General features: G+C 48.6%; 1 protein-coding gene across 1 annotated transcript in view; it reads right to left on the bottom strand.

Annotated features, from left to right (window-relative positions):
• Window positions 1-5,373, bottom strand: part of LOC144781961 (olfactomedin-4-like) — a 69,478-nt gene extending 64,105 nt beyond the window's left edge. The window contains exon 1 of the mRNA XM_078661050.1: window positions 5,267-5,373. Coding sequence (XP_078517176.1) covers window positions 5,267-5,323 — 57 coding nt within the window. The 5' untranslated portion in view covers window positions 5,324-5,373. The remainder of the gene's footprint in view (window positions 1-5,266) is intronic.
• Between the last annotated feature and the right edge of the window lie 13,724 nt (window positions 5,374-19,097).

Genomic DNA, 19,097 nt, shown 5'->3' with positions numbered 1-19,097 from the left:
GGTTTAGGGTAGTGTTGTAGTGTTAGTGCAGTGTAGTGTTTTAGGGTTTAGAGTAGTGTCGGGGGGTCATGCAGGAAAGTGTTTCAGTGTAGGGACTGGAATGGGGGTAGGGTCATGCATGGGGTAGTGTTTAAGGGTTTAGGGTAGTGTTGGGGGGTTGTGCAGGGTAGTGTAGTGTTATTGTAGAGAGAGAACTGGTGGTCGGGGAAGGGTTATGCAGGGGTACTATATTAGTGTTTAGGGTAGGGTAGGGTAGAGTCACTTACCTTGCAAACTTTTACCATGGGTATAGCTTTACCACGTATGCATTTGCGTTGTAATGGCATGCGTGGAAAAGGCATAGTTGTGGTAAAATGTTGCATGTTGGTAATGGCATGTCGTTGTCATTGACATCGCGTAGTAATACCCAGGTTGTAATGGCACGTGTGGTATTGGTATGCTATGTAATGACATACATCCAACTCTTTTTTTTATTTACAAATGAGTAACTGACTCGGTCACTCACATCTAGTATTACTTGCCCTTTCACCAAACTCCAATAGGCTTCCTTCAGAGTTGTGCAACTTCCTTGTATAATAGGGTGTTGTTTTGGCAAAAGTAGCTATTTTTTAAGGATTTGAAAAAAGTTCCATGGTGTAGCAAAGTTCAATGAGCGCTAATGTAAATAAGGCAAATGGGCCTCCTGCACTCTGATCGGATAGTACAATATGGACAGATATGGGGAGCAGGGGCCGACCATATTTCTGGGTCTTGATGACACCACATGTGAAAATTTACCTTTGAAAATAAAAGTCACAAACTATGCAAATGTCCCATTTAGCATTATCTAGGCCTGCCTCTATTTGTCTTACTACATATTTCAGTTTCTTCTAGACACTACGCCACTAACAAAATTGACAGAGCAAATTGTGTTTTAGAACAGGAGCAAAGGGGGTTTGTGCTCCGTTCGCAATTCCTAGAACAAAAAAACAGCACAGGCCGAGCTTACAACATAAGATACTGCTGCTTTGTAGAAATAAACCAGCCTGTCTGTTTTACCCATAGCCAGGGCTTTAACTGGGATGAAAAAACTGGGGGGGGGGGGGGGTCTCTCAAAGGGGCATGGCCAATGTAATTTAAAATTATGTATGCTAAAAATCTGTGCTTAACATAATGTGCCGCTCAACTGGTATTAGCGGTTTCTGTCATTGCATCCAGATATATATTGCAGCAAATGACATTATACCTACAACAAGCCAGGACTATTGGCTTTGTCAATGGTTGTTAGTTACATAAGATGAACAAGCAACAACTATGGCTTTGTTGTATATAACGAAAATGCTTCAATTCTGAAATTATGAATATGTGAAAGTACTAAAACGAGTCTCTTTGGTTACATCAAAGGCAGTGAAGAGAGTCACTGCTGCAGAGTTAAGATTTTTTTTTTCCACACTGAGGGTGAGGGCGAAAATGGATAGTCCGATAGGGACCCGTCTAAGTACCTGCTGTTTGGAAATACCAGCGCTGAGCATCGGCAGGACCCGGCCCACTTAAAGCCCTGCCCATAGCCTCACAAACACGAGCCCATAGATCTCATGCCATGTGGCCTTATATTCAGTCAGTCCTGATTTGTTAGCCGCCAGCCCTCACAATGCTGAGTATATAGACACATCTTTATAATGGTGAAAATTAAATTGCTAAATTCGAGAATCTAGCGAACTAAAAACTAATGCTTTCTTGGTGGTGATCTTCTTAAAAATGGGATTTCCTGTCCACTCCGCGACAGAGCTCAGGGAGGAAGACTGACACAAGCATCACTGCCATTTGTATATTGCCAATTGGAAATCAGGCAAACCGGAAATGTCTGCACCGCCCTTACAAATATAGAAGCACTGTTGAAAAGTGCTGGTACCATCAAATAAATGAATGGTAACCCTGTTGGGGAGAGTTGAGTAGTACAGCAGCCCAGAGCAAAGGTTTTGTTATCGTCAATAAAACGCAGCAGATCCCCAGAGATATCCCCCTGGAAGAACATCAAGCTTTCTGAAATGAATCTGCATTTATCTATAAAAGTATGGCAGGGCTGCTGGGATGTGGTGCAAATGCTTACGAAAAATAAAGCAGCACTGCACAACAGAGTTGGCTCCTGTATCATTAGAGGTTTGGTAGCCCTGCTGAGAGGTTGCCAACGTGATCAGTGTCCAACCTAAATGCACATGCACAGACTATCCTGTCATCAAGTAACCATTTACTTTTTTAGGAGGAGTAACTCTTGTTTTGCACCTGGATTCCTTATTTTGCTCTGTGTTTGACGCTGTTGCCTCCTAGTCTTTCTTTACAATATGCAGAAAAGGAAACCATTTAAAAAGGGCCTCCCTTCTTCCTCTAACTGCATTTCTTGCAACATGGGACTAGCTGTGTAGGGTTTGACAGGCACTACATTGCACCAAATATTCATACTTAAACCTTTGTATGCTTACAATAGCAAGGGAAAATGCCTAGTTATTAATGTGCCAGTTATGGCCTGGTGGAGCAAAGCACGTTATTATCTACTTTAGAAATATCAGGTGATCAGACATCTGTGTGACAAGCGGTAGCACACTCTGCAGCCATCTTTTCTAAACATGTCTACACATATTAAGTGGATTTATTCTTTCTGTGATGATGGCAACTGATGTGATTTGTCCTGTGTATGTGTTCTTCTTGCGGGATTGAATGACATGGCGGCAGATCCTTCTCCTACCTCGCCACCAAGACCTGGAAGACCCTCCCCACCTACCTACTGCTGACCTTCAGAAGACTCCTCAAGACCTGGCTCTTCGATCACTAGCAGCTCTAACCCCCCCCTCCTCCCAGCGCCTAGAGACCCTCTCAGATATGTAGTGCGCTTTATAAGTCTCATGATTGATTTATTGATTGATTGATAAATATTCAATATTTCTTACAATTTATGAGGTATGAGAGAAATCTCATTCAACTTATGATGATGAAATAAAGGATTACAGTGAATTGACATTACACCAAGTCGAAAATGTGCCAAATCCCTGGAGGTCGATTATCCCACTATCTGTAAGGGGCATTGGGAAGAGGTCCAATAAGTGCTGTTTATTGTACATGTAAGGCAAAAGTCTTCCCTCCTTGCTCATTCACAATGAAGGTCAAACCCAGAAAGCATTTCTCCAGCTCTACCATGGGCCATGGCAGTAGTTAATTGGGAAGTTTGAATACACTTTATGTTGTCTCATGAGGCTTGGATAAGCAAAGAGGGTGTGAAATGGGGCTTTGAAGGAGGTCTGATACATGGAGTCTTTCCTCGGCCCTTTTGGATTAAACTTCATTAGCACTTTCTAAGGAAATGGAGTGCATTACATGGTGCGGTTGTGCGACCTCACCATGTAATACATTTACCAACCCCTTTAAATAAGAGTAGAGAAGTAGAGATATCCTATGTTATTAAAGCCCTGGTCACATCTCAATCACTATTGCTCCTGATTATTTATAAAATGTCTTTGTAGAGATATGTTAATTGTTCTTCCAAAGTAAGGTATGAACATTAAAAATCTTAATCGCTCATTCTGTCCGCAGCCCACTCAACAAGAAGTTGCCAAACCACCTTGAATATCCTTACATTCCTTTTCTCCTTCATTATCACCTGTTACTTATATGCTCTTGATTGACTATGCTTTATAATCCCTACACCTCTTGTATTTAACCGTAAAGCCCATGATTAGCTTTTGTTATTGATTTTGCAGCACTGTTTTCTTTGATTGTTATTACTCTCTCTTTCCCTTTCCCCAAATTCCCTTTGCATTGCCTATGTACTGTGTATTGATAGCTTGTTTTCTTTTGATCAATAACATTCTTTTCAACTGTAACATTAAAAATCTTATTATCTGTTATAAACAAGTTTTTATTTGCATTTTTAAACAGCACCGTAGTGTGCATACCCTTCCCTTCACACCTGCCCGTCGCCCTGTATCCCACTGCAGCACAGCACATTCTACTGAGCGACTTGTATGGGCCATTTGAAATCTGCATCACCTCCCAGTCCATAGTAGTCCGACCATTTGTCCCACATCCGAGCATGTTTCTGTGAACAACCCCGCACCCTGTAGAGGGTCTCCTACAACTTGGTACACCAGTCCATTGCCCTTCGCCATTCAGAGATAGTGGGTGAAGTTGGGGAGCTCCATTTCCGCACAATGTTGCGCTTGGCTTGGGCTGGTGCAACACCCACCAATGTCTGCTCACCACAGTTACCTCCTATATCTGCCACGTTCCCCAGGAAAAAATATTCTGGGTGTGAGGTCAATGTGTCTCCCCAGCACACATGTCAGTGTAAAATCTTATTTTTTTGTATGCCCTGTTGTTAATCATTTGTGACATGCACCTATAATATACAGGCTTGAGCCTTGTTGCTCAAGCCCCAATACCGCAGGCGAACCAATGATATTTTAAGGGAACCCTTAATTACCTTTGAAGACTGAACTGTGGGACACTGGCCAACAGGTCATCTCCACCCTTACCCTACTCACATCCTGCTTCTGATGATGTGTTCCTAGAATAAGTACTTTTAATTGTCAGCACTGAAAGAAGTTCAAAAGTGCTTAAAATGTAAAATTTGCCTTACGTGTTCCCATAATAACATGCCTTTAGTGGAGAACCCTCAAACCCACGGTAATGTTTTTAAATTCTATGCATTTTTGCCCATGTTCCTTCCCAATGTTATTTTTAAAATGCACCGTGTGCCACTCATTTTTCCAAGTCCTCCCTCACACAAATTGTAATTTCGATCCCTTTGTAAACAAGAGTTTGCACAGGAAGCGGAATTTAGTCCTAAACTTGTAACGAAGGCGAATATGTACCACACATTTCCCCAAAAATCGATGTTAAAACTTGTATTCCTTTGTCAAATTTTATCCAGCTTCGACCAATGTTTTATCTGCAATGTGCTTTTATTTCTTAATTTTTTTCCAGATACGCATTGGAGTCAAGCAGAGCAGAATACCTTTTTTTTAAAAACAAGTGCAAATGTTACTTTTAAAAAACACTTTTAGAAGATTCGATGCAATCGTTTTTCGCACAGTTCTGCGGCCATGGCTACCTTTTCAAATGCAAGGAGAAATGAACAATATTAACTTGCAATATGGAAACGGGATTTTAAACAGAAGCCCATGAGTATCTGCTATGCTGGCATTTATACACCTCCCCAGAGCCACAGCAAACAAACACCCATCAAGAAACCATAAGAGCCCAAGATCACTTTGCTGTAGTCTTAAATACTCACCGGAGGGGTGAATTGGCCCTGCACAAGGGTCGCTGTAAGGAGAAGGCACAGCAGCATCTTGAGAGATTCTTCATAAGTGGCATCTATTTGGACATCCAAACCCCTTTTTATAGGACTGTGGAAGGGCCTAAAGCCACTCTGGCACATGATTAAACCGGAGCAGGAAGGGGCAGTTTCCAGGTTTCCAGATAGTGAGGCTTACTAATGGCTAGCCCTATCTTCATAAGATAAGTGAATTGGGGCACCATCAGCAAAAATCCAATACTGCCCTCAACCAAATCCTTCTCGAGATCCTGCCCCATATCATTTCCATGACAGGGCTAGGACTAATGACCCAGGGCGTTCCTACTTGAAAACGGCTGTTGGGTGTTGCAAGGATTTATTGTAGAAACTGACTAAATATGGGGAGAAGCAGAAATATGGCACTCGTTATTTGAAAATGAAATGTATTCTTCGATTTTTTTTGCAGATTACTGCAGTTCAAGTGAAGGGTTATCTTTTTGTATGTGCAAATCCACCTTGCGTTAGATTCAATATCAGAGCAACTATAAAACTACGGGGCATATTATCAAGCCTGGGCGATAAAATTATTGCCACTTTATCGGCAGGAAACTGCCGCTAAAGTGGCGAAAATGGGCTTGATAATATGCTCTATGGAATTCCAATCAAAGCTCATGTTAGATGTCCTTCACATCTAACATGAGCTTCGATTGGAATTCCATAGAGCATATTTTCAAGCCCATTTTCGCCACTTTAGCGGCAGTTTCCTTCCGATAAAGTGGCAATAATTTTATCGCCCAGGCTTGATAATATGGCCCTACATTTAATGACTTTTAGCATATTTGAGGATTAAAAAAAAATTCAGGGGCATATTATCAACAAATAGCGCTATTTATCGCTAAGTAGGGTTAGAGGCAATTTTTTATCGCCGCGCATCACCGGATTTTATCACTGAGTTAACGTGCTATTATCAACGTTTATCTCAAAAGCGATAAAATTCCCGGCGATAGCGGCGAAATCTGTGAGTATCGCTGAGAATACAGCGATATTCACGCATTATCGCTAACAGGGTCTTAGCCATTATATCCACCTCCCATTGGATATAATGGCTAATAACTGGTCTGAGCAGGCGTTCGTTTTTGGAGATATTCGCGCTTAGCGTGAATATTTCCACCGCAACGCCTGTATTGGTAATAGGCTATAGCGATGTTAGCGACTGCTTTCAGTCGCAAACAGGTTGGGTACGCCCACTTTGCCTGTCATTAGTGATAAATATCGCTGACATGCCAAGCAGGCGCCAAACCGCTCGCTATCGCATACAAGCTGTCGCTAACTGCTGTTAGCGACAGCTTGCTAATAGGGCGATAGAATTATCACCGCTTAGCGTCCGAAAACGGCAGCTAAAGCGGCGATAATTGCCTATCACCCCCTTGATAATATGCCCCGTAAAGTGTTAAAAATCACACCATAGAACAATATTTATGTTTCGTTTTTACATAAAGGTTTTAACAAAATGTTAATGTATAATATTTATAGTTTAATTCGAAAATTATATGTGTAATTGTGTAAGAACATACTACATATACTACAAAAAGTGAAGTCACAATAAAAAGTGATGTTGTACTGTTCTTGAAGAAAGTCAATAAGATTTTGTGATAGCATGCATGAATGACAAAATAAGAAGCTCCTAAAGTCCTGTCAATTAGAAGAACTGTCAATTACAAATTGCAAAAGTAAATATGTCTACTTTGCATTCTTTGTTATATGTTGAATACACATTTGTAAACCCCAAAAGATCATTAGAATATTGGAATGTTGAGAGCTCCACTGAATACAATGAACCCGCTCAGGGCCAATAATGGAGGTAGAGACTTTCAGCGCAAACATTCCAATACGTGTCCTTGCTTATTTTAGAGCATTCTCCCTTCAATGAGAGGAATGCTCTAATAGCATTCAAATCCACTGCCTCAGGCTATAACAGTTTAAAAAAGGCACTCTCAATCCATGAACGTCAATTTACTAAAAGGTCAGGGATAGCAGAAATGAAATCACATGCCATTTTACCTTTATGTTCGCTAAAATTACACATGCTTAAACATACATACACAATCATACATACACACACTCTGTCACATAAACACACTCTTACCTGCACGAATTCACACAACATGTATTTAAAAGTATTTGATACTTACCTCAGCATCCAGGGAGTGTCATATTCCAGCCATTTGTACTCCATTTTTTTACACTAATAGTGAATATTATCATTCACTATTAGTGTAATAAAAAAATTAACAAAAAAACAAGGTGATTGGTGCCTCATCCGATGTCCATAAGGACGAGCTTCCCCTGTGTTCCTTGCACAGTTTTTGCTACCTCTAAGGCCAGGTATTGCAAATGCAGTTCCATGGTGCTCAAGGGTGACTCAAATCAACACCCTTCTCTCTTCCTTGTGGGGTCCCTCAGGGCTCCCCGTTAAGCCCCACACTATTCAATCTTTATGTTACACCATTATCCAAATCTATTTAACCATTTGCCTTCAGGTCATCTCCTGTGCTGACGATACACAGATCATTGTATCTATGTCAGAGGATGTATCGGTGAGGGACATCAATTTTAACAACTTTTTTTAAAGCAATTGTCACCAGGAGGAAGGAAAATTGTGTTAAGCTGAACATTGATGAGACAGAAGTGATCATCTTTGGAAGTCAACCTTCTATTTGGACCAGAAACTGGTGGCCCGAATACTTGTACATTTTGCTTTTACCGGTGCAAACTGCAAAAAGTCTTGGGGTCTGTTAGAAACGGGACCCCCGGCCGGCCACGGCTCACGCCAAAGTCAGTCAGGGATTGCCATTTCTAAGTCAGGGCAAGGGAGTTACACACCAAGATAACCCAAGATAACGTGCCAGCACGCCCGGGCAGTGCATCGCCCTCTAGGTAACGTGACGCGAGCAGCAAGGCTAATCTCGGAGGCGATGTGTAAAGCGTTTGCGCGCGCACCCCAGCGACAACACCCTAGGCCCACCACAAAGGAAACTCCACACAAGGTTATATCAAAAATAGCCTTGGGGGCGTGGCCTGGAGCCGAAGATGGTGGACGTGTAGTTCCCGAGCTCCGTCCATAGCCCGAAAACACTAGCAATTTATCCTACAACCCCAGACAGCAACCCACCTGATTTCCACACCGGAAGCCCCCGGGGGGGTACTGGAAGCAGCGGAGCGGTGCCTATCCACTCGGTCTGCAGCATACGAGCGCTGCGACACCGGACCTTGCAGCGGCCTTTGGGATGAAGCGAAGCCCCGGGCTCAATTAGGTGACCTGCCCGGCCTGCACTGCACCATCAGCGCGGTCCGATCGGGGCCCCGGCCGGAAGTGTTTGTGGACTCCTGCGGAGGCACCGGAGCAAGTAAAGACACCCTCGCATACCCGTGGCCCTGCTATCTGCCTTTCGACACTGCGCCCGGTCCAGCTGCCCTGCTGTGAGGTCCGCGAGACACGCGGGAACATCCCCGGATCGGCTTGCCTGCTCCCCCTTCTGCACTGCGGCGTCTGCCCTCGGCAGCACTGTTTCTGGACTGCAGGTAAAGCGCTACCGCTCATCTGCCATCGGATCAGGGAGCCCGACTCCACCCGGTCTTCTCTGAGTACGTCGGATCTGGGGCGCGCTATCTCTCGCCAGCGCCATTTTGCCAGCACGCCCGGGCAGTGCATCGCCCTCAGGTCCGGGACTGTGGCGCCTTGCATATGAGATGGGGCCTTTGATCGAGGTGTCGCTTCCCTGAGACCAGACGCTTCGAAGTGGGGGACGTACCCCCGAGAGTCCGGAGTGCTGACACCGGCCCGCTGCGCAGGATTACGACGCGTGCATTGCCGCCTGGCCATATAATCCCAGCACAGGCGCTCCTGATCAGGATTCCGCGTCCCGACTGACAACACCTGGGATCACACGGTCTCTATTAATCTGCCCTCTGGAGGCGGGGGTCACATCTGCCCGCTGGGCCCCAGTGGACATACGGGATCCCCGACTGCAGCGCAGCGCGCATAGACCCTACATAATCTCTGCCCGCCTTGACCACTACACCCTGTACCCCCGGTGGTCGTGGTACTACGTTCTGGTTGGACACTGGAGTAGGCAGCGGCGCCCGAAGGTGCCAGTTACAGCGCCACCCTGCACACGAGATCCATGGGCAAGCACAGGGGCAGGACACATGATAAGGGAGCCGCACTGGACATGCAGTCCACGGGCTCTGAGGACCCCCTGGCCTCCTCGAATGTGGACATCATCCCTCCGACCGGTAGGGGCTCCCAAGACGCAAAGTTGGACCTCATCCTAAATGAAATACGAGCGACGCGCGAAGCCCTGGAATCACGAATAGACAACATGGCGACGGGACTGTCACTATTGAGGGCTGACCATAACAAGCTGGCAGAGCGTGTAGCGGAACAGAAGATCACACTGAATGACCTTGTGCCACAACAGACGGAACATTCCACGAAGTTGGAGGGTGTGGAGAAACAGCTTAAACAACTGTGGGATAGAGTGGACGATGCCGAAGGACGGGCCCGCCGCAATAACGTCCGCATCCTAGGCATTCCGGAGAGAAGCGAGGGGAGGAACCCTACCCAGTTTGTGGAGGACTGGCTGCGGCAGTTGGTGGGCCAGGAGGACCTCACTGCCCTCTATAGTGTGGAGAGGGCACATAGGATGCCGCCGCGGCCCCCCAGACCCGGAGCACCTCCTCGTCCTCTGATCGCACGCCTCCTTCACTACAAGGATCGTGACACTGTCCTGCGGGCAGCCAGGGAGAAGGCGCCGATCCGTTTTGAAGACAGGAACATCTCAGTCTACCCTGATTTCACTCCTACTGTGCAGCGTGCCAGGTCCACCTTCATGAGTGTGAAACGCAAACTCAGGGACAAAAACATGAAATATGCACTTCTGTTCCCTGCACGGCTCAAAATTCTACACGACAACAGATCCCACTTCTTTGATTCGCCAGAAGAGGCAGAAGAATGGATGGAAGTCACCCTAACACCGCCGACCTCACAGGACCCGTTTGAAGATCGACATGGCGGAAGCCACGGGAACCCTCCGGATCACCAGGACAACGACCCCGGCCCGGGACAACACTCTTCACATGGTGCATCACCGCGGCCGCACCCTTCTAGTGCCCGCACAGACGGGCAACCGTCTTCATCACAGCGACAACGGCTAATGGAGGGGGCACTGGCCGCACATGATGCGGAAACGACCGAAGACAGGCACACCATCACCACTGACACCCACACGAAGGTGTCTGATTCGGTTGACAGCTTGCCGCTCTTCCCGAAGGTCACAGCCCAGATGGCGGAGGAGTTCTGAACTGCTGCAAGTATGCTCCCCTCCGGGCGGTAACGTATGAATGTTCCCCCCCTCTTATATAGTATGTGGTGGGTTGCATCGGGGGGCCTATTCATTGGTGGGCTATTGAACTAATGCGGGCCGTTAAGAGACAATTGACAGAGGCCTGTCACCCCCGGAATGCACACAAACTTAACTGACTTGTGCCCACGTTGGGCACCATGGTTTGGATCCCGGGCACGTTTGCCTGGGGACCCTTCTGTTCAGGGAATTTGGGGTTACAAGACACTCTCATCCTTTCGTGGAATCGAACTATCATGGGTACCTGGGTTTTTTACCTGGCTGCATCACATAGATGGAAATGGGGCCGCTTAATAAATACCAAATGTGCACTTGGAACGTGCGTGGCATGGGGGCGGTTCATAAACGCCATAGGATATTAGCCCAGCTTAATCGCAGGGGGACACAGATTGCTTGCCTACAAGAGACACATTTGAATGCTGCTGAGAATATGAAACTCCGTAAGAAATGGAGGGGGCAGCTCTTTGCTACCTCCTATTCTGCGTTCTCCAGAGGGGCGGCGATCTGGTTCCGCGGCTCTGTTCCCTTCCAGATGCTGGAGCAAAGAATCGATAATGAGGGACGATATGTATTTGTGCGGGGGCTGTTGGACGGGGATGCTATTGTATTTGGGTGTGTGTACTCGCCAAACTCGAATCAGTCGGAGTTTTTGTTGACGGTGAACGGGGTACTTGCAGATTGGGCGGATCATTGCTTGTTGATTGGAGGGGATTTTAATGCTGTACTTGATGTTGCTTTGGATAGGTCACACCCCCCTTTGCAGACAGCTGAGAGTAAGAAACAAGCGGAGGCTCTTGCGAGATGGTCTGCGGGCTGGGACCTGGCAGACGTGTGGCGTAGCGCACATCCACGAGACAGGGAATATACCTTTTTTTCACCGCCCCACCAGCTCCACACCAGAATCGACCACATTTTCTGTTCCCGTTCCCTAGCGGCGTCCATAGTCCAGACCCAACACATGGGGAAAACTCTGTCCGATCACAGCCCTGTAGAACTCATCTGGCAGTGGGGTAGACGTCTGACCCCCATTCCAACTTGGAGACTGTCTCCAGATCTCCTTGAAGACTCTGTATTTCGGGCCTCCCTGTCTGACACTATAGTTACTTACTTCTCTACAAATACTAGCACAGCCAGCTCCCGGCTAGTAGAGTGGGATGCCTTTAAAGTCTGCCTGAGGGGGGCGGCAATGGCCGCTGGGATGGGTAGGAAACGTGAGGTGATTGCTCAATTGAAGGAAGTGGAGAACTCACTTGCGCCCTTAGAGAATGAGGCGGCCGGCACCAATGCACCCTTCACACCATTGCAGGAGGCTCACATTAGACACGCGGAACTACTAGAAGACCTGAGGCTCCTAGACTACAAAGAATACACGAACAGGCAACACACACAGGCGGATAGGGCCGGCCCCCTACTGGCCCGCCTACTACGTGACTCCCCAATTCACCATCCCATCCTGACTGTTCTGGATCTGGAGGGCAACCCAACTAACACCCAACTCGGGATTAACACGGCGTTCAGGGACTACTACACAACTCTGTACAGCCCCCCGCAGCCCCTATCCGAAGATGCATTCGAGACCTTCATGAGGGACCTGACTCTACCTCAACTCACTGAGAGACAGGCCAAAGATCTAAAGCGCACCATTACGATAGCTGAAATTAGGCAGGCGATCAGAGCTCTCCCAAAGGGCAAAACCCCTGGTACGGATGGCCTACCGGCCGACTTTTATGCGACATTCATAGACCTACTGGCACCGCGGTTGCACACTATTTATATTGAGGCCCTACGGACGTCGTCCCTTCCACAGTCATCAATGCAGGCATTGATCACATCCCTATTAAAGCCTGCCAAGGAGGGGCTGCAAATGGCAGATTATAGACCACTCTCCCTTCTCAATACTGACTCCAAGATATTGAGCAAGGTACTGGCAGCGAGGCTCGTGCAATACGTACCGCAACTGATCCACCCGGATCAATGTGGTTTTATTCCGGGTCGTAACACGGCCATGAACCTTAGGCGTTTAGCGCAACTAATGCTCGGAAACGGAAGGGACGTGCCCTCCGAGGGCTGCATATCACTGGACTTGAAACAAGCGTTTGACTCCCTTAGGTGGGACTTTATGTTCGCCACCCTGTCCAAATTTGGGATACCATCTGACTTTCTTAACTGGGTCAGATTGCTGTACACCGTCCCCACGGCTAGAGTGCGCACCTCTGGACTTATATCGGCTCCTATAGCCATAGCGAGGGGCACCAGGCAGGGCTGCCCACTATCCCCCCTCCTTTTTGTCCTTGCCCTTGAGCCTATGCTCTGTCGGCTTCGGTCGATGGCTCCCCGCTATGGCATACGTAGACACGGGACGGCCCATATTGTGTCTGCTTACGCAGACGATATTATATTATATCTCCGAGACTTGAGGGGAGACCTGAGCTCTGTTTCCCAGGTCTTTGAGGACTTTAGGTCGATCTCGGGTCTGACCATAAGCGAATCCAAGTCCTATGGCTTCACATTTGCGACCACAGGTCTGACTACTCCCTTACCCTTCGCCCCTCATGCATTCCAGATGGCGGAAACCACCTTTAGATACCTGGGGATGCAGATCTATAGAGAGTCTGACATGATGATTGACGGAAACCTTGGGAGGGCCATCAGAGTGTTGAAGTCACAAATACAATTCTGGTTGACGCTTCCACTTTCCATACCCGGCAGAGTAGCGATATCGAAGATGGTGATGCTTCCCCGTCTTCTCTACCATTTCACCAACTTACCGTACATGATCCCAGCAGCGACGTTTAAGACCCTTGACACTCTCCTTACGGAGCTCGTATGGGGGCATGGCCGCAGACGTATAAGTTTGTCTAAGTTACAACTCCCCTCTGACGCCGGCGGTATGGGCCTGCCGGACTTTAGAGCTTACAACTATGCGTGTCAGCTTCAATGGCTGGCTTTCTGGGTGGCTGGTCGCAATCTCCAGGAGATCGGTATGTCGGAGGAGGATCACGGTAGGGGGAGATTGCACACATTACTCCTACCTAACTCGGATATGCCGAGAGATGCCCCACCACTTCTTAGACTGGCGATCCTTCATTGGAGGAAGGCTCTGAAATACACTTCACCTAAGTCATCCTATGCCCCCACTATCCCGCTCTTGGGCATTCCGTTGGGCACAGGAGCTCTCACGACGGCCTCACTAACCGCATGGCATGACGCAGGAGTATCGCATGTGGGCGACCTGTTTGCAGACGGCCACTTGTTGTCCTTTGAAGACTTCAGAACCACACAAGGCATACCTGGGGGCTCATTCCTCCTGTACGCCGGTCTTCGCAATTATATCACACATAAATGGTCGCCTGAGGGCCAGGAACCTGACACAAACCCCCTCACTAGGATGCATTATCTCATGGGATCGGGTGCACACCTGACGAGATGGCTTACTGCTGGCATCAGAGAAGGGAGAGCATTCACTCTCTCGCTTCTCAGGGAGACATGGGAGGAGGATATTGGTAGGCCCCTGAGAGACAAAGAATGGGACCGAATACTGCAATTTCCCAGAAAGGTAGCCAGGAACCCCAAGTTCAAATTCATTCAATTAATGCTACTACATAGAGCCTACCTGACCCCGCACCGTATACATATGATGTTTCCTGATGCGAAAAGCAATTGCCCCGCTGCGACGCTGAAGACGCATCACTGATACACATGATGTGGCAATGCCCGAAGTTGGGATACTACTGGACCACGGTCCATGCATCGCTTGAAAGCGCAGGGGCTCTGTCCCGATCTCTTACGCTAGAAGGCACGTTATTGGGGCTGGGGCCCTCCCAGCGCAGCAGGACAGTGGCGTCGCGCTTTGCAGACCTGGCCCTATTATTAGCAAAGCGAGCCATCACGATGAGGTGGAAGTCACCTAAGCCACCCAACCCTGAATTATGGAAGGCAGAGGTAGTGCGCTGGGGTAGGGCTGAGGGAGAAGCACTGCAGCGCGAAGAATACAGAGGCCTACGGAAAAAGCCGATCTCACTGGACTGGTTTGTCACTTTGGGGGAGTTTGAAACGGGAGACGATGGGGAGGAAGGGGATAACAGTGACGCACCGAATATGGAATGAACATGTCCTGAGCCAGACTCTCATACACTGATACCGGCTGAGATGCATGATTATGGGTAGGGGAGCACCCAATCACTGGCTTGTTGCCTTGTACCGTCTAAGTGTACTGATAGAAGAGGCTACATGTTATAATACTATGGGTGACCCAGATAAATGTTCATTCAATTCACTTAATTAGATAACTGCAAAGAGAGTGTCGGGTGGGTTGTTCGAGGGTGGTGGGAGGGATTGAAATGACCGGGGTTTGTTTAATTGCGACAGTTCTGATCGCCACAAAATGTAAAATCGAAATGGCAATACAAAATATTTGATTTAAGCAGACATATGCATGTTTTTACTTTGATATACTGGACTTGAAAATGTATGTAACTGCTTCCCATACTATGCTAATAAACAGATTTTCAAAAAAAAAAAAAATAAATCAAAAATAGCCTTTATATTATAATAATAAAAACACATTAGATAACACACACACTTTACAATGTGCCAACAGGCACGGGCAAGATTTACAAGGGATTATGTACAGGACAGGGCCACCTGGACCACTGTCAGGGGTATGCACTTTTTAGAAATAGCACTTGTAGGTATAACACTTAGCACATAAACATATAATGACTGTAACACAAAAATAGTAAATGTAGCATACAACCAGTAACTACTGGTAAAGGGAAAATACCTCCTACGCCACCCTAAACACTGTAGGGAAATCGCGCAGGGAACTAGGACCTTATCATCAGGACCTAAAGAAGGAAAACCATCACCTAAGCAAGTCACATTTAGCAAAGGGAAGGAAACCTAAAATAATCACCTAAGCAAGTCACATTTAGCAAAGGCAAGAAACTATCAACAATCCTCTAAGCAGGTCACTTTTAGCAAAGGGGAATAAAACGTAAAGAATCACCTAAGCAGGTCACTTTTAGCAAAGGTAATAACAAACATTCCTCTAAGAAGGTCACTTTTAGCAAAGGGGAAAAAAACATAAAGAATCACCTAAGCAGGTCACTTTTAGCAAAGGTAATAACAAACATTCCTCTAAGCAGGTCACTTTTAGCAAAGGGGAATAAAACATAAAGAATCACCTAAGCAGGTCACTTTTAGCAAAGGTAATAACAAACAATTGCACATGAAACATTAAAACACATTCAGAGGTGAAGGTAGAACATTTGCGCAGGCATCAAATAAGCAGTAAATCATAAAATACGCAGGGTGCACGTGGCACAACACTAGAATTGTCCCCCAGGCCAACTGGCCTCGCAAGGGTTGAAATACCCTGAGTCTCAATGTCAGGGAAGGCTGCGCAGGCAGCCAGAACACAAAGCCTAAACGTAGCAACTGTCCACTAAGTGCTGGACAGTTGTAAATACAGCTGGGCAACGTTGGTGCCTCGTGGGCTCAAGAACACAGGTGACTGGCACCTAAGAGCTTCAGCGCTCTTAATCAATAAAATGCCCCCCTCGAGCCTCTCTCAGGGCTCTAAATCAATGTGGCCAAGGAGCCTCTCAGGGCTCGTAAACCAACTGCCCCCTCGAGCCTCGGGGCTCGGGAAACAACTGGCACCTCAGAGCCACGGGGCTCTACAATAACTACTGGGCGGGAGCCTCTCAGGGCTCGTGAAACTTAAATTGCCCCCAGGAGCCTCGGGGCTCCTAAATTGCATCTGGCACTTCGAGCCTCTCGGGGCTCGTAAAACAAAAGTGGCACCGTAGAGCTTCTGTGCTCTACAACGATGAAAATGCCCCTTGGAGCCTCGTAGGCTCAACTAATAAAATATGCCCGGGATCGTCGGAGCGGCCCTCTGCCAACTGGGGCCGCTCGTAAGTACAAGGAATCTGCCCTCACGGAGCGCACTGGGGGGGGGGGGGGCGAGCTCGCGCTACGGGGGGAGGGGCAGACACCGACAATGTGTCTCGACGCCCCTCTCCTCTTGCAGGCACTCACCGGGTCCGGCGGCTGGAGGCGTCTCCTCGGCTGGTCGGTGCGGGGCTCTCCTTCACTCAGGGAGCCTCGAGGACGGGGCCGGCTGCTTCCTTCGCCTCCCGCCTGGCCTCGTCTTGCTGCACGCTGCCTGACTTCCGCTGGGGCCACCAATGGCAGCGCGGCCCTGGGGGTCAGGAGGCGGGACTTCCGGGTCGCGATAGGCAGCGGCCCGGCAACGGATTCCAACGCTCCTGGGCTGCGGCGGTGACCTCGGGGCAATGCCGGGTGTGCACCGGCTCGTAAATAATAAAATAATAGCGGGGCAATGCTGGGTGGGCACCGGCTCTTAAATTAAAGACAAGGCGAGGTGGGCACTTGCTCTGCCGCAAATCGGCAAAACCAGACGGGCAGATGCCGGGTGGGCACCGGCTGCCCAGTACAAAACGCTCGAAGCGCAATGGGTAAAATAAAGCGCTCCACAGCGCTAGCAGGCAAGAAAAAGCGCTCCCAGCGCTTAGGGATAAAAGCAAAGCTCCAGCAAGGTCTGGAGGCAGGCAGAGGGGCAAGGCAGGGCCAGAGCCAGCACACTGGGTCTCCAGGCAGGGAGACAAGCCAAGTGGCGGCCCTCCTGGCCCCAGCAGCAGCAACAGCCCCCTCTAGCAGGATCCAAAAGTAGAACAAATTGTAAGGGGACACAGCCCCTTCTTATACTGTGAAATCCTTTCTTTCAGGGTGCAGGGTGGGGGGAAAACCAGTTGCAGCTGGCTTGGGAGTACCCTTGACGGCCCAACCACCCCTTTCATTCACTGGGGAGGCTTGGGTCGTTAGACAAACCACAGGGGGGCGGAGCCTGCATTGTGTGGGGAAAAACCCAGCCCATCCAGGACCCAGGTGCACTCCTCCCACACATCATTCATGCTGATCTCACACTCACCACCGGGCAGACCCATCCAGACTTCCTGGAGCCTGGCATGCCAGCCAGCTCCAGCCAATCACGCTCCAGTATCCTCACTGCACACATACATCAATGTCCAGAAGTAGCACTTCCCTTCTAGACACATACAAGCCGCACATACCATTGCGCAGCATTCACTCTCACGAGTTCATACATACCAAACTCGAGCCTGCCCTCCCCACACATCAGGAACTAACATGGACACACACATTCCCCATGCATTCCTATGGGAGGGCAGGCCAGCCATACTACACGCATGCACTTTACTCTGGGGCACAGGGAAAAAGTGCGCCAAGACCCAAAAATCACTAACACTGGGTCACAAATAAAAGCAAAAAGATTAGGGGTGAACCTGCCCTAAGGCCCAAGTCCAACAGTGTCATTTTGGATGACTGACTCTCCTTTGACTTCCAGGGAAACAGAACAATATCCTCCGATTTCAACTTGATCAGAATATTGCCACCGCTGTTATTGGCACCAGCGACCACTGCTGTTAGGGGGCAAGATACTGCTGGACCGCATTGACTCTGGACCATCACTGCTGCCAGGGGACTACATCCCCCATCATGCTTTGCGGCGCGCACGCCGCACTCTGCATCTGAACCCCCAGGAGGTGCTCAAAAGGGGGCCAGGGCTCCTGCAGCACGAGGGCCTGTTATCTTTACCTGCCACTGCTGTCATTGGCACCAGAGACCACCGCTGTTGGGGGGCAAGAGACTGCTGGACCGCATTGACTCCGGACCATCTCTGCTGCCAGGGGACTACATCCCTCATCATTCTTTGTGGTGTGCAAGGAGCGCACCGCGTCTGAAGCGCCAGGAGGTGCTCAAAAGGGGGCCAGGGCCGTTATCTTTACCTGCCGCCACTGTTATTGGCACCAGAGACCGCCGCTGTTTGGGGGCAAGAAACTGCTTGGCCGCATTGACTCCAGACCATCGCTGCTGCCAGGGGACTACATCCCCCATCATCCTTTGCAGCGTGCATGCCGCGCACCGCATCTGAAGCACCAGGAGGCACTCAAAAGGGGGCCAGGGCTCCGGCAGAGCGGGACGGGTGCGAGCGTGCCCGGGCCAAGAGCTGGCCGTCTGCGCCCGTCAGGGGCCGGAAGAGGTCGGGCTGGGCCATCCCATTGACATTGACCATCAGGCACCTAATCCATCTACCCAGCCTTAAGGTAACATGAAGTTATTGGCTAATCCCTGTTTACCATTGTACGGTTTTGTGGCTCCCTAGTTGGGCCATTCGAAAATCGTAATTACAAAATGAGCAAAGCTAGAGGATTAGCCGGGATCTTAGACGCATTTATTGTGAGGACTGAGTCCCTGTTAACACATGAAATTTAATTGGCTGAGAGACGGATGTCCCTGGACCCTGCCACGTAACAGTCTCGCCTATAATTAGGTGGCCCTATTTCTACTCCTGTCAG

Source organism: Lissotriton helveticus, chromosome 9 (genome assembly GCF_964261635.1).
Source record: "Lissotriton helveticus chromosome 9, aLisHel1.1, whole genome shotgun sequence".
NCBI classification, from domain to species: Eukaryota; Metazoa; Chordata; class Amphibia; order Caudata; family Salamandridae; genus Lissotriton; species Lissotriton helveticus.
The sequence above is the reverse complement of the archived record's forward strand: the minus strand, read 5'-3'. Positions and strand labels throughout refer to the sequence as shown.